This window comes from Megalops cyprinoides, chromosome 25, assembly GCF_013368585.1.
Source record: "Megalops cyprinoides isolate fMegCyp1 chromosome 25, fMegCyp1.pri, whole genome shotgun sequence".
NCBI classification, from domain to species: Eukaryota; Metazoa; Chordata; class Actinopteri; order Elopiformes; family Megalopidae; genus Megalops; species Megalops cyprinoides.
The window spans coordinates 12386337-12400880 of NC_050607.1; the positions used below are offsets into that span (position 1 = coordinate 12386337).

General features: G+C 43.8%; 1 protein-coding gene across 1 annotated transcript in view; it reads left to right on the plus strand.

Moving 5' to 3' along the window:
* The first annotated feature begins 5252 nt into the window (after positions 1-5252).
* arhgef39 (Rho guanine nucleotide exchange factor (GEF) 39) overlaps positions 5253-14544 on the plus strand; it is a 49540-nt gene continuing 40248 nt past the window's right edge. Inside the window, exons 1-2 of the mRNA XM_036520503.1 lie at positions 5253-5294; positions 13743-13938. Coding sequence (XP_036376396.1) covers positions 13783-13938 — 156 coding nt within the window. The 5' untranslated portion in view covers positions 5253-5294; positions 13743-13782. The remainder of the gene's footprint in view (positions 5295-13742; positions 13939-14544) is intronic.

Consider the following 14544-nt stretch of genomic DNA (forward strand, 5'->3'; position numbering starts at 1 on the left):
AAGGAGTCGCTATCTACAAAGCAGAGCCGTGCAGGAAGTGCTAAAGCAGGTGAACTGGGACCACTTTCACTCCAGACGTTTCTTTAATTGGTACCATAATTATAATATTGTAAGAATAATGCATGGGAGCCCAATTTGCTGGCTTGAAAAAAAAAAAAAAAAAGACGGGAGAGAAGAGCGAAGGAGAAGCTTTGTGATTAATTTTAGATTCTCCCACGACAGGAAAACACCAGGCACATATAAATGTGAGCACTCCATGCACACAGAGATCTGGTAAGCAGGTTTGCGTTGATTAATGCACGTCACCGTGACGTTCCTGAAGGCGATGTGTGTGTTGCATTTACACACATGCTCCTGTTATGCAGCTGTTCTGTTGACCATACATATACTGCAGAAAGGCACATGCATGAACGTGTATACAGATTACCGTAACGAAAAACTAAATTGCAAGTGTGTACCATGTTTTCTGGGAGTGTCTCTGTTTATGCATCTTTCCCTTTTTAGTAATCCGAGTTCTGATTGCATTATTTCAAACTCCCTGCTCCGCTTTAGTAAATTGGTGTGAATAATGCACATTTTTGATGCACTTTATTTGGAGATGTGGTTGATATAGGGCCAAAATAGTCTTCCGTGTGATTTGTTATGATGATTAAAGCGTTAGAATTCATCACCGTAGAGCCTGCTATGTTTGTGGGGGTTGCAACTATCGTAATAAGTAATATAGACAGATCTGGAACAACTCAAAGCTAATAATATGTTCAAATGCAATAAGCAACCAGAGTATACACAGACCTTCTTTGCATAAAATAAAATAGGTCTTTGCTTTGAAACAAAGACACAAAAATCCTCTGGAGAATAAACCAATTATAATGAGATAAAACAAAGCTAAAAATAAAGTTGGTATGAAAGATTGCTGCACTTGTTAGTGCACTCCCAACAACTACTGCTCAAATCGTCTGACTTTGTCTTAAAATGGGGTCCCAGAGGTCTATGTGCAAGTTGACTACAAGCTTAAACTATCCAAACATCTTTATGTTTATGAAGGCAGGAGCAGGACGTCTACCGCTGGGGGTGGAGGAGGTGGTGTATAAAATTTTAAATATCGATTCGGATTTGGTTTCAAACACAGCCCCTTAAGGGAAGGTAGCAAGATCGGCCATTTCCCCTCATTGATTTTCATATCTGTTTCTCATTTTAATATATATTAAGAGATGTCCACCGCAACTGGAATAACGCCACACCACCAGACAGTGCACATATCTCCATATCTCCACTTACACAAAGTCAATACGAGTGCGTTCATGGCTCAACAGTTGAGTGACAGCCAGAGCGCGAGTGGGCCTCAGCTGTCCCTGATTGTCAATACGGTAGTACACCTCGTTGACACACATAAACCTTGTCATCCAGTGCTTTTAGTAATTGCGGTCTCGAGAGTTTTAATTAGCCATAAAAACCATCGATGTTTGCATGCAGCTTGTTTTGATGGTCCCTCTCCACTTGTGTGTCACTTTTTTTTTTTTTTGGAAACTAGATTTTTTTTTCTCTATTTTTTTATTCTGGGACCAAATGGTCACTTTGTTTTAATGAGCTCGTGGTTTGGAAGCATTCAAAACGCTGACAGCAAGTGTGGAGTGCCAGGTGACGGGTGCCGATTTAATGCTTTTATCCAAGCTCGCCAAAGGTGGAGGGGGGAGAGATTTTTTCGGAGCGTGGAACAATTACTGCAAATTGCTTTTGAAATCCTCAACGTATACCTCTCCGTTTGCCTCATTTTCCCCCATTTGTTTGTTTGTTCTGCTTTGTCTCTGACATCATTCTGGTGTTTATCATCTGCCTTTGCGACCCTGTAATTAAAAGAGATTGCACTGGAAAGTTCCAGAACCTGCCTACCAATGACAACTACTGTAGTTGTAGGTAGCACAGGGTTGGCCTTCCCTTCAGCTGAAGAGCCAGGACCCAGGAGACTTTCGAAGTAATTACTGTGATACTTTGAACTCAGGACAATTTTTGCCAATTAAGACTAATTGATACAATTATGTATTTAAGAGTTGTGCGACTATTAGGGACCAGCTTCTGCTGTCATTGACGTGTGAGTACCATCACACAAACATCTTTGTTTGGATGTGCCTCCTATCATTCCTCCCTACATTTTGATCCAATTTGTCCTGGGTTTGGAGGCTGCTATAAAATCACAACTTAAAGCTAATGGGCGACCCTGTCTCTAAATAATTCAGAACCTGAAATTCAATGCTATAGGGGGCGGTGTAAAGGGACGGAGAGGCTGAATTCGAAAACATTGCACTCTTTCAACTTGTGAAGTTTGCGAGGTTAAGAGGGCAAAATATTTAAGCGTCCTCTGGCAACGCGCGTATGAATAATGCACCGCAGAGCACAGAAAACCTTGGGAGGGTTGCTTAACTCATGTGGATTATTGACGTTTATACGCAATATCTTTTTCCTCAGGTAAAAAGAACCCTTTGTATGTGGGAACTCTCGTAGGAGCCCCTGTTGTTGAAGCCTGGATAGCCCTTAGGCAAAATAGGCCTAATTTGCACAGGTCTCTTTGGGGGCAAATTATTATAATAGCAAATTTTCATAAAATATTTAAAAATACTATAAACTTGCAACGATAAAAAGATAGGTTTGCCATGTTTTGTCATAAATGTTGATAGAGTTCCTGGTAAAGTTGTGAGGTTTCTTCCTTATAATCAGTTTGATTCCGCGTAGTCTGTGGCCTCTCTCTGCACCATCTTATGCATGAAGATTTTGCCTTTAGTATCCCACAGAAACCAACCATAATTGCACAGGTTCATAACGAACATGATATCAAGATGCTCACTTAAGAGCCTGTTACACAGCCAGGCCCTGATAATTTACTGATCACTGGACATTATCAATTCATTTCTTGAGAAATGCAGTGTCACAGAAGAGAGTGTTTGTAGTCGGATCCAATCAGATACAATATCTGTCCAATTCTGTTTTCCACAGTGTTTTTTTTTTGTTTTTGTTTTTTGCTTTAACCTTCAGTTTTTCAGTATCACTTGAATACTGTTATTGGGATACATTTTACCCTCGAACAAATCTCCTTTTCCAATGAAAGATGTAACCATGTCCCACTCAAACCCACAACCTGCTGTCACATTAACAACGTTCCAGCTCACTGCCAAATGGATATGAGTATTTCATTCCATCAGCTAGCGCTGTACTCCTTTGCTAAGGTCTATTGTGTTGCTTTGGGTGAGCTGAAATATGTACTCATTAAGGACATTTTCTCTTTTTGTGATATCCATATAGTTTAAGCATTATGTAGTTTTATGAGCATGTTCAGCTTAATTTGACATTATTCATGGTAGCTCATCATTCCACAGGGTGGAAAAATTTGGATTTGGGTTAGTTTCTTTTTTATTTGTGCTGCTAATCTAAACTTTATTTGCTTGCAAGCAATTGATGCTGTCTATTTTCATTTAAAATGAAGCTCCTCTACCTCAACCCCCTTTTTTCTGCATAAAGACTGAAATGAAGGAGCAACTGTCTAATTCAAATTTAATTAGTGCACACTTACTGAGTATACTGAACAATATGTTATAACAATATCATCTCATTCTCAGGAAAATAGCATACAGCATTCTGAATGGCCAGTTTTTAGGGAGGGGAAACAGTACCACTTGTCAAAGAAAACATTTTGTTTTTTTGTTTGTCTAGTACCTTCTTCCCTCCTTGTTTCAATTCACAAATGAGATCAAATGAAATACAAATAAATTAATAATGATATACAGTATCACTATTAAACAGGCACCCGTGTACACAAAACCATTTATGTAGCTGGGGTGTTACTGCTATATGTGACTTTTGCCACTTTTGCCAGGGTACAGCTGTGGTGTTCCTCCTGTGATAACGATGAAATCTACAGCCCAGTGCAGTAACGTCTGCTCTGAGCGATTATCTTGCAATTGCTTGACATACCTCCTCAGTCTTCTGAGCGGCAGCTGCACCGTCTGATTGTCGACAGCAGATTGTGCTCTGACGGTGACCACTATCTATTTGGACAAAGCGCATTTGTACCACTAGGTGTCACTGCTCTCACTGCAGTGGGCTAAGTTTAACGTTGGTGAGTTTTCAGGGCAGAAAGAAGAGAGGTTGAAATCACTGCTCAAACGTTCACGTCTTAGCTGCGTTGAAGCCACTCTGGGGCTCACTGCCCATGCGCATTGTATCCGTACAGTCGTATTTTTGCAACTTGGGATTTTCATTATTTTTGGCAGGTTATGTTGAATAGTTTTATGATTAAAAACAACAATAATGACAGTATAAGAGGCAATAAGCTGTTATTAAACCAGTAGTTAATGTTTCATAAATAAGTCAACACATATTGCTCCAAGCGGGACAGCGATTTATGGAATTTCAAAGTCGGCGACCTGTGGAGTCTCTAACGCCAGCTCTATCCATCCTGTAAGAAAACGGGTCATTTTTATTAGTATTAATTATAAATTAGTATAAATGCACCACTAGGCTAGGGGCCATGGAATCTGATTCTGAGAAAATGACAAATCAAAGCTGAACACTTACATCGCGACAGCTCTAATTATTAGACAGAATCACTTCCACACAACGTAAGATGCATGCTATTGAGATGTGACTTTTCTTTTGCAACGCGAGTCATGGCTCATGTAATAGATCAATTCCCCCCTTCAAATTTCTGCACTGCAGTTCTAATGATATGCTATTACACCTGTTCGTGATTCCATAGCTTGTTGTGCGTTGAAAAGGCGATAAAACACCATTTTCAAAAACATGTTGTCAACTGACTGATCAAATACTGAAAAGAGGGGCTACCGCTTGTATGCTGGTATCTGTCCAGGCAGGAAATACAGTCAACGTGGCTATAGTGAAACTTTGATCACAACTAACATTTAATTGAAATTCACTGTATTTTGCTTTGCGCCCTCCTATTATGCTGAGCATCTCCACAAAAATATTCATATTGGCTCAGGGGGTGTAGGTACTTTCTGAGCTTGATAACTGATCTTGGATCGAAATAAAAACTTCACACGAAATGATTGTGGTTAGGTAAGGGATGGACAGCATGGTCTCATGTAAAAGTTGTAAAAGGCAGAGCAGCATGGAAGTAGTGTTTTGATCATTACGTCATGCACAATATGGGCGGTGCCGTTTATCTGTACTCATTTCCCCCAAAGGATTGGAGAGCCAATAGTACGAGACGTTAACCCGGAAGAGTACAGTTCCGAAAAGAGCGCCTGGATTCGATTTGGAGCCGAAGACCTATAGCGAGGCAGGTGAGTTTTAATCACACAGCAAACTTAATCCTTTTGGGAAGCTGTAAATGTGAAGGAAGTATCTAATAATTTGGGGAAACATGCGATTTTTGAGTAACTAGCAAGCTATTACGTAAGCTATCAATACGTATTTGAAAAATGAATAGCACCTAAGCAGCAAGCTAACTAGTAACGGCCTGTGATTACCGAGCCAGCCACATTGCTTTTTACAAATATTTTTGACATAATATTTGCTGCAGAATTATCACAGATCTGTAGTCGCCAGTTACGTGTCTTCTTGACACTGGTTTCGAGAGAGTATAGTGCCCGCGTTTTATAATGTTACAGTCGGAACAGTTCTCAGTCGTTTGCTAGACTAGGAGCAGGAAGAGCAACAGCCACCGTCCTTTTCACCACAGTTATGCTATGTGTTTTAAAACTGTTATCAGTTGCAGGTTTACATACTTTCCTAAAATGCCCCCTTTGCCCTCAAAGGGCCAACGCTCCTCTGAAGAACAGCAGCGTTTTTCCAACGATAGCTTCACGAAAACATTTCTTCTAATTAACTAACCTTTATGTTTAATTAAAAGAATTCCGTACCTACGAGGCACTTGGCGACCTCCCATTCCAACCTGATGACGCTGTGAATTTTGAAAGAAGCCAGCAGGCGCCGGCTTGTCACTACACATCTTGCAAGCAACCACTGTGAATATGTTTAACACATTATTGGTACAAAAATTCAGGGCAAGTTTTTCTTTCCAAAATGTAAGGAAATGTCATACACCTTCGCTATACCTGCAAATCTCCTTAAATAGCATTAGCCGTGTATGCGTAACATGCAATTCTGTGCAACTCCTCAGCAAGGTGCACTGAACACGTCAGAGGCAACTGCAGAAGCGAAGCACAAGCGGTGAACACTTTCATCCTAAGTTATAAAGTACCCGAATCCGATGGCGACACAAATGTTGGGGTGGGAAAATGAATCTTAAACACCCTGCAGTTGCCTCTGGATCCTCCGATAAACGAAAAGCGAGAAACGAAGCCACCGCTGAGTAGAACTTGAGAACAATATCCCTGTGGAAGTGTCAGCTAGGGATATTATGAAGTGCGGGTTTAATGTCGCGGAATTTTGTATGTCACTGCAAGAGAAAGACGCCGCTAACGCAGGTGCACTAGGCTACTTGTTAAATAACGCTTAAAAACACCTTTCGCAAAAAGGCAAACAAAAGAAGACCTCAAAGGCATTCAGTGAATGAGTATCAGCTCCTTCCTAAAGTGAAGATATTTGCATAAGGACCAGGTATACGACTTTATGAGCCGATTGTGGAGAAATGCACGTTAAACGAAAAAATAAGAGAGAGAAAAACATTCTGAACGCAACAGAGAGGTCTGTTGGGATTCTGTGATAAGGCGTAAGGGCAACGTGTTTTCACTGGGGCACAGTCTGAGGATTTCAGATTATCAACTGAGACAATAACAGCTTCTCCGGCAGCTTGTACCCTCCTTCTACCTTTGTGCGAGCGTCTTTGAAATGGAAAGAAGTGTCTCTTAAAGACAAAGTCAAAAGATGAATAAGTGGCTCACATAATTAAAGCTGAAACGGTTCTTCCCCAGCTGCCGCTTTGAAGTTGCACTCGGTGCCAGGATTCAATTAGCAGGGAGATATTATGCGGCTGGTTTCCTGTACTGCCTGTTACCCATCGCTGAGTCCCAGCCGCGAATGAAATACCGGCCCCCTTTGTAGCACCCCCGCAGACAATGACACCGAGCTGGAATCCAGATTTCCTCTTTTATACCGTCTTTGCAAATGCGTAATTAGCATGATAGCGATATAAGTAAGCAACGGGGTTTTTTTTTTCTTTCCGCTGATTTAACGTTGACCTAAGTAGTGTCATCGTGTGCCATTTAATTCGAGAGACTACTGTTGTATGGCCTTCAGTTAGTGTCCCAAGAGAAAAAAAATTGTCAACCGACCAGGGATTGCAAGCCCGATGTAAATATTTTTTAACCAGAGGACTGTTATGATTATTGTTTTTCCATGTATTTTGTAATGAAGGGTAAAACAGCAGTGCCCTGGGATTCAAACCTGTGCCTCAAAGGCTGGGAGTCCAGTTTAACCAGCAAATAACACACCCCACAGTTAGAAATGCCAAACCTGGCTGGTACCATTAGTTTATTTTTCCGTGTCCTAAAAGTATATTTCGACTAACAAGCTGTCCACAGGTTTGATGTCACCTGGTGTCTACCTCTCAGCCCAGACAGTAAAGGAGTTTGAGGCAATGAGAGCGAATTTGCCTCGTCCCGGGTTATGCGTGCGTGCGTGCCAGCGCGCGTATGGCACAGCTGGGCAGCTGTTGTGCACCCCACCCCCCCTTTCCCCCCACCCACGTCCTCACGCTCATTAAGTCCCGGGTCCTGCTCTGAGAATAACCTGTCAGTCGTGCCAAACGACTGCTAATTAATGCTGTATTGTAATGAGCATTTGCGTCCACTGGATCAGCGCTGAAGTAATCTTACCCGACATGGACACAGCTGTTTGGGGAGAGCCTTTTCGGAGGGGTCGGATCTGGAGCTCGGCGATACAGCGGAGCAGCAGAAGGCCCCGAACTGTCTGGCCCCAATGGTACGTGCAGAAGTTTCAGGCACACTATTAGCTCTTACTACTACTGGCAATTGTAGCATGTCATTTTAGCTTCATTGTTGGCGTAGCAACAGACTAGTTGTGCTGGATTGAATTAGTGTGGCTACTGGGGGAGTCAAACCCTTGATGAATTAAGAATTAGTAGAATGGTTAGTTTAAATACAGTGATGGCACCGTTTTAGTCCAGAAACATCTGACTAGCAAAGGATTTCTACATTTTGAACCAAGCATGGGGCGTTTTATTCATTACCTACAATGGCCTCTTCTCTTATTGTTTTTGGATTAAAATCAAACCTGTAGCCCTGCTGTCACACAAAACAAAATGAGTTCAGCTTTTTCCCAACCTGTCAGCACACACTGTGCAGAGGGGTCTGAACTCATTAACATGCCAAAGCAGTGCATCGGTGGTTGGTGTTTAGCTGGTAGAACTGAAACCCGAATTAATTTAGCCCTCGCAAACTATGGTGAAGTGCTCCCCAGTGTTGTCGAATGTTGTTGCACACTTGACAAATTTTGAAAGATGAGGGCATACGAGTACCCAGACCTGGGTCTGTGTTTCTGTAGGAGATTCTCATGAGGGCCATATATGTTTTTATTACCCAGACAGATGCACAGCGCATAAACATGGATGGTGCGGCACGTGGCAGGATTGCTGTAGCGCGTGCTTACTTCTCATAGTTTATTCACCTTCTGGTGTGTTGCTGCCGAACACCTGCTCGGAGACAGTGGGGAAACAATGTCAGATTAATTGCAGGTGGGTAGTGCTTTGAGCTGTGTGGTGAAAGTGGTGAAAACTAAGACTCCGTTCACGGCAGACTTAGTTCCAGTAAAATGCCAGTGAATTTACACGGTTAAATTTGCTGTGAATTGGTTGTAGTGTGGGAACACTGCTGTTTTAACCACAGGAGTTTGCACAGTGTCCTCATGTTTGACAGTCACATGTTATGTAGACCACTTGGATTAGCCAACAAGGAGGCTTCCAGACAGCCATTATTGTTTATGTGCTGTGCTGTCAGTTAGCGCAAGGTCATTTTGATTTGCAGTGAAGTGGCTGCACACACGCTTTTCCTCAGAATGATATTCGCTCTGGTTCTGTCTGCGGTTTATTGCTTTGTAATAACAACCGCTCAAGCACAAGTCACATACAGCATCTGCTGCTTGAGTTTTTCTTCTTGCGTGTGGGGCCGAAAAGGTGAGAACCGGAGAGTTAGCTCAGCAGGTAATCGTAACCCGCACTCACATCAACAACACGTGGTTGCCTGTTGTCAGATCGAAAGGACTGCAGGAAAGCAGCGCTGATGCTGGAATTCCAGTTAGGCGGATGGGCAGTTGTGTAAACGGCAAATCTGATAGCTGATTTACCATCGCTCAGGTTTTTCACGGGGAGATAAATTAGCTTCTGCTGCAGTTCTCATTACCTGGAAAGGAACTTCTGCACCACGGCGTAGTGTTTAGGGCCCTGGATTCATGATCACAAGCTCTGAAATCCCCATTGGGACACTGCTCGGAGCAAGGTGCTTCACTCCGGAAAAAAATTGCCCAGCTGTTTGGGTAACACAGCATGTGGACGATTTAAAATGTAAGTATTCTGTGTCCCAGGGCATCTGGTAAGGAAACAGGTAGTGTCATTTAAAGTGTAAAATAGCTGTTTGGCTGACACCGGATTTAAGCTTATTCCGGCTGAGTTTTGGGTCTTTGTGAGTGTGGGGGTGGGGGTGTTTTCCACCCCCAACCTCAGGATTGATCAGGCCCACTTGACTCCACAGTGTGTTGGCAAGTTGCTGATGTATGGCTCCCGGGGGAAGGCGCAGGGGTTAATTGCTGTTAAACGGGCGGTACCAGTGCAGTCCTCAGCCCCGCCGCCACATTAGAGATGACACTAATGAGAGGGGGCAGGGGACGGCTCCAAGCTGAGGGGCACCGGGGGCTGGTGCCAGAGGCAAGAGCTGCAGAGAGGGTTGAATCGGGGATGCACTTTTATATGTGGTTCCTGTGTGAGTGTGAGTGTGTGTGACAGTGAGTGAGTGTGTGTGTGAGTGTGAGTGAGACTGAGAGTGTGACAGTGAGTGTCTGTGTGTGCGTGTGTGTGTGCAAGAGAGAAAGAGTAAGTAAGTTAATCTGTGAGTGTGTAAGGGAATGTGTGTGTAAGGGAATATCAATAACCCCCTTTGGAACCACAGCCCTGTGGAACTTGAAGCACAAAGTGAAAAAGACGGACATGGTTCCCATTCACGTTTCCATTACATTTCCTCAGGGCCCAGCCAATCAGGGGAGACTGAGAGGTGTTGACAAAGTACAACACAGAAAGAAGAGTACATTGCTGTTCTTTCAGACATGCTATTAGGTTGCTGATAGTATGAAGGCTTTTGGTTTGGTCTGTTCAGAGGTTAGCCAGCTGAATTATTACCTTTATTATTTTTAACTAAAATGCTCTTAGCTCAAAGCATAAAGTGGCCATTGTCTAGAAGGCTGGCTGCTGTCATTGCTTATAACAGACCGCCCTCCGTCTGTTCCATATGTCAATGTATGCACTGTTTCTGCTTGTTTTAAGCAGCTTTGCTAACAAGCACAAAGAAAGTTAGAACGAGCTGTGCCTGTATTAATTCTCGTTAGAGTGAAGCAAAAAGCATCACCATTAATCTGAAGTTAGCATAGCTATTGATGGCAACTGCTGTCACACAAGTATGTTACTAGAGAAGACCAGCATTAATCTTTGACAAGCATGGCACAGGGTGATTTGGATGCATGCGCAATCTGTCAATAGCCTAATATGTCTCAAATATCAACATAAAGTATGAGCATACCTGTTAAGCCTATGGAACCATTAAGCCTGGTGATACGTTTAACCACAAATTTAAAAACGAAAAAATACATTTCTGGTTCAGAGGCAGGAGTGAGGCTTTTAATGTTGATTGTGACCCTACTGAGTGCTGATAAAGACAGTGGGAAAAGGCGGGTAGGCCATTACCCTCAGGTCCTGCAAGCTCCAGTTCCGATAAGGGAAAAGGGGCTTTTGTTCATTTCTAACCTTTTCAGCCAGGTTCTGAAGTCACCCCCCCCCCCCACCCACCTCACATCGCCAACGGACACCCGCGGTTCTGCTGCTGGCGGAAGCTGAGTGCAGAATGTTTTGCTGCTTGTGTGATGCCAATTAAAAGCTATAAACAAGGACCCCCGTGAGTCCCAGGGAGGCTGTGCCTGCATCCTCCCACACCAGCCTGGCCTCACAGAGTGGCTTCCCTGGGGGGTCTGCCACACATAAAGGCTCTAAAAAACACTGTGACCCCCGGCCCCCACCCCACCCCTCCCTCCTTTGTACCAGAGCCGAGCTGACGCAGTGTTAAAAGGTGTTAACTGCTGTTTGCTATGACTCTGCACTTTTTCACAAGTCTCTGGTCAAATTAAGGAAGCTGGATGATTGACATCTTTTTCTCCCAGCCTCCAAGTGAGGATTCATGTCCAATGCCCAATTTCAACAAATCGCTCTATTCCTTCCCTGTCATTTTTATTTGCTTTACTTAAATCAAATTTTTTTTTTTTTGCAATTAACTGAAAATTGTCTGTATGAAAAGCTGCAAACCGGTGTCCGTACACCCATATACGCAGAGGCTGCAGATGAATTCATATTTACACTCTATGATGCTGAATACCAATGAAAAGATATGTGGGTGTTTTTTTAATCCTGTGTAGCATCAGCTCTCATTGCATATCGAGGATATGTTTGTAGTAAGCTTTCCAAAAACAGCCTCCACAAATTATCAACTTCAGACTGAGGTGGTGCCTTCCTCATAAAAAAAAAAAAATAAATAAAATGATGTGCTTTCCGGTGGCATTTGTTTACTGTACTTTGTGTCCTCCAATGGACCTTTCTGCCTCGTAAACAGGGGTTTATCCGGGCGAGCAACACAAGGTCTCCCGTGTCCCACTGGGACAGCTCTCCGCGTGCGCTTATGAATATTTTATGAAGGACTATCCAAGCCTGCGCATAACTGGCTGCTGAAGACAGGTACAAATGTGAACCTTGTTTTACCACCATAATCGTAATGAGTGATGCGCGCGGGACCTCTCTAATAGACCGATGGCGGCAGCCTCAGAAATTGGCAATGCAAAATTCCAGGCGTCAAACACTTTGAGAATTTCATGAGCAAACGACACTCTCTGCCCTGATTTATTTATTTTATTTTATTTTTTTTGTGTGTGTGTTTGATGTTCCAGCTCCTCATCTCCGTCAGGCTTTCGGTTAATTTTAGATGTGTCACTTGCAATTGGCGGTGTTAATTTTCTGCGCAGTTACTTATTTAGTCAAACAGAAATCTCATAACTTGAACTTACTGTTGCTACAAATGTTGACACTTTGCGGGGCGAGATTTTTGTTGAATTGAACCTGCCATATTTGTCATCGCCCAACAGAACAGACACTTTTTCTGTGGGTGTTTTTCAGAGATAATGAGCAAGCTGCTGAATATAGGTTAAATGTAGTCCTATCGTTCCCCCCCCCCCCCCCCCCCCACACTGGAATGTTTAATATTATCATGTCCCTCTGGTTCTGATCCTTCAGCACTGTAAAGCCTTCCGCTAACAGGCTAATTTAGAGAAGCAAAAATATAACACGTGTCACCAGCAGTGTCGTCTCTTAAAAATCATCAGATGCTCGTTTGGTTGAGACGCTAGTGCTCAACATGGAAATGGGTGGAAGGCCTGACATTAGGCCCTCACTGAAGATTCCAATTCAGTTAAGGCCCTCACACTCCGATAAAGCCACAGTCACCCCCCCCCCCCCCCCCCCCAGCCCAGTGAACAGACTGTCCCAACAGCAAACGTACCTTGCAACGAACAGTATTTTTCACCTGCACCGACACCAAGCAAACAAATAAATAAATAAATAGAAATCTATACTGTTGGGGGGGGGCAGGGGGATGTATTTAATTACAGGCTTGATTGAAATTGACATTCCCGGGTGACCTTCCCGTACTCTTGGCGTGATTGATGCTCGTCCGCGAATGCAGCGGCGCTCGTCCTCTCTGGTGATGCAGATGCCTTCAGAAAGCCAGGTATAAACCTGCAGCTGGGGGCTTGGGGGGGGGGGGGGGCAGGAGCACGGAGCCTACCTGAGTAAAGGATTAAGAACAAAGACATACAAATAGTAAAACCCGATGGATTTCTATTCCTCGCTAATCATTACAGATTAGCAGAGCCGTGTGCGCCGTCTCCGTGACGCCAGTGCCGGGGAGCTGTCTGCGTGTTCCCCGCGACAGAGCTTCCCTGACAAAGCGGGGCGTCTGCCGAGGTGTGCCTCTCTCTCGCCGCGTCTCTGAGTTTCACACCCATCCCGAGTCCCTCGGTGCTAAGCTTCTGCGTGTCACCTCCCTCGAGCTGTTCACGCCCTGCCGTGTCCACAGTTACACATATATACTGAGCAGTGTCTGCAAATGATTTATAACTGTTCACTCAAGGTAGTAGTTTGCCTGTTTTTAACCAAGGGGGAAATACTTGTTGACTTGGTACATACTTGGTACAGAAAGTTTTGTGTGCTTAATGTCTGAATAACGCGTTTGGCTTAACACAGAGGCCTAATTCTTTTTTTTGTCTTCCTACATAGATTTATGTTGAGATTCCATTTTTGTTGGGTTCAGATTCAAATGCATTATCGCCTTAAAAAGAATTTGAGAGAAGCCATTTTTGAAATGAGTGACAAGTTTCTCCAGGCATCTGAATAGTGACAAGTGATGTTGTTTCAGACCGAATTTCCAGAGACCCAAACACACTGGTGTTGGCATGTGACAGCATGAAGGGGGTGGGGGCGTTAACGTTGTTACCTCTGTGTTCAGGTGTTGGCGCAGCTGAGTCCTGTCCACCTTCTCCGCAGCTATGAGTTTGGACCCGAGGCCCGTGGGAGCGGCTGGCGGCACCAGCGATAGTGTGCAGCAGCAGAGGGACCGCTGGGAGAGGAAGAGGGCCAGAACAGCCCGGGAGCTGGTTCTGACCGAGCAGAAATACTGCCAACAGCTGGAGCTGGTCACCACGGTAAGGCGCTGGCTTCTACCTCAGCGTTGCCATTCAGCTTAGCGGAAAAGTCAGGGTCACCCTCTAATTTGCATTATTTGACACGGACTCTCAGCTCTTAGTTTAGGCCTGAGTCCGAAAGCGGTCCAAGCTTTTAATGCCAACTCGCTGCCCGCCCAGTATGCTCTCAGTGCCAGAAGTAAGACAAAGACCAAGACTGAGAAAATTTATAGCATCCTTTTCTGAGAGTCTTTGCATAGCCCATTCAATGATATTGCCCAAATTCTCATTATCTAATAAGTAAACGGCAGTTTTATATATAATATTGCTGTGTAACGTAATACAAATTAGATGCTTGATTATAAAAAGTGAACTGTTCTGTTCTTTGAAGCAGGCTGATGGTTTGCGATTTTATATTCTGTTCACCCCCCCCCAACCCCCTACCCCTGTAAACCTACTTTAAATTTGCATCCAAAATTAAATTAAGAGTAATGGAGAAAGGAGGGCTGATAAATGCTCTGTTACTCTTTTCACCTCCTCTTTCTCAGTTCCCATGCAAGATGACAGCCGTAATGAGACGGGGGAGAGGTGTACAAGTGCCGAAAAAGATAACATTTCCCCTCTCTT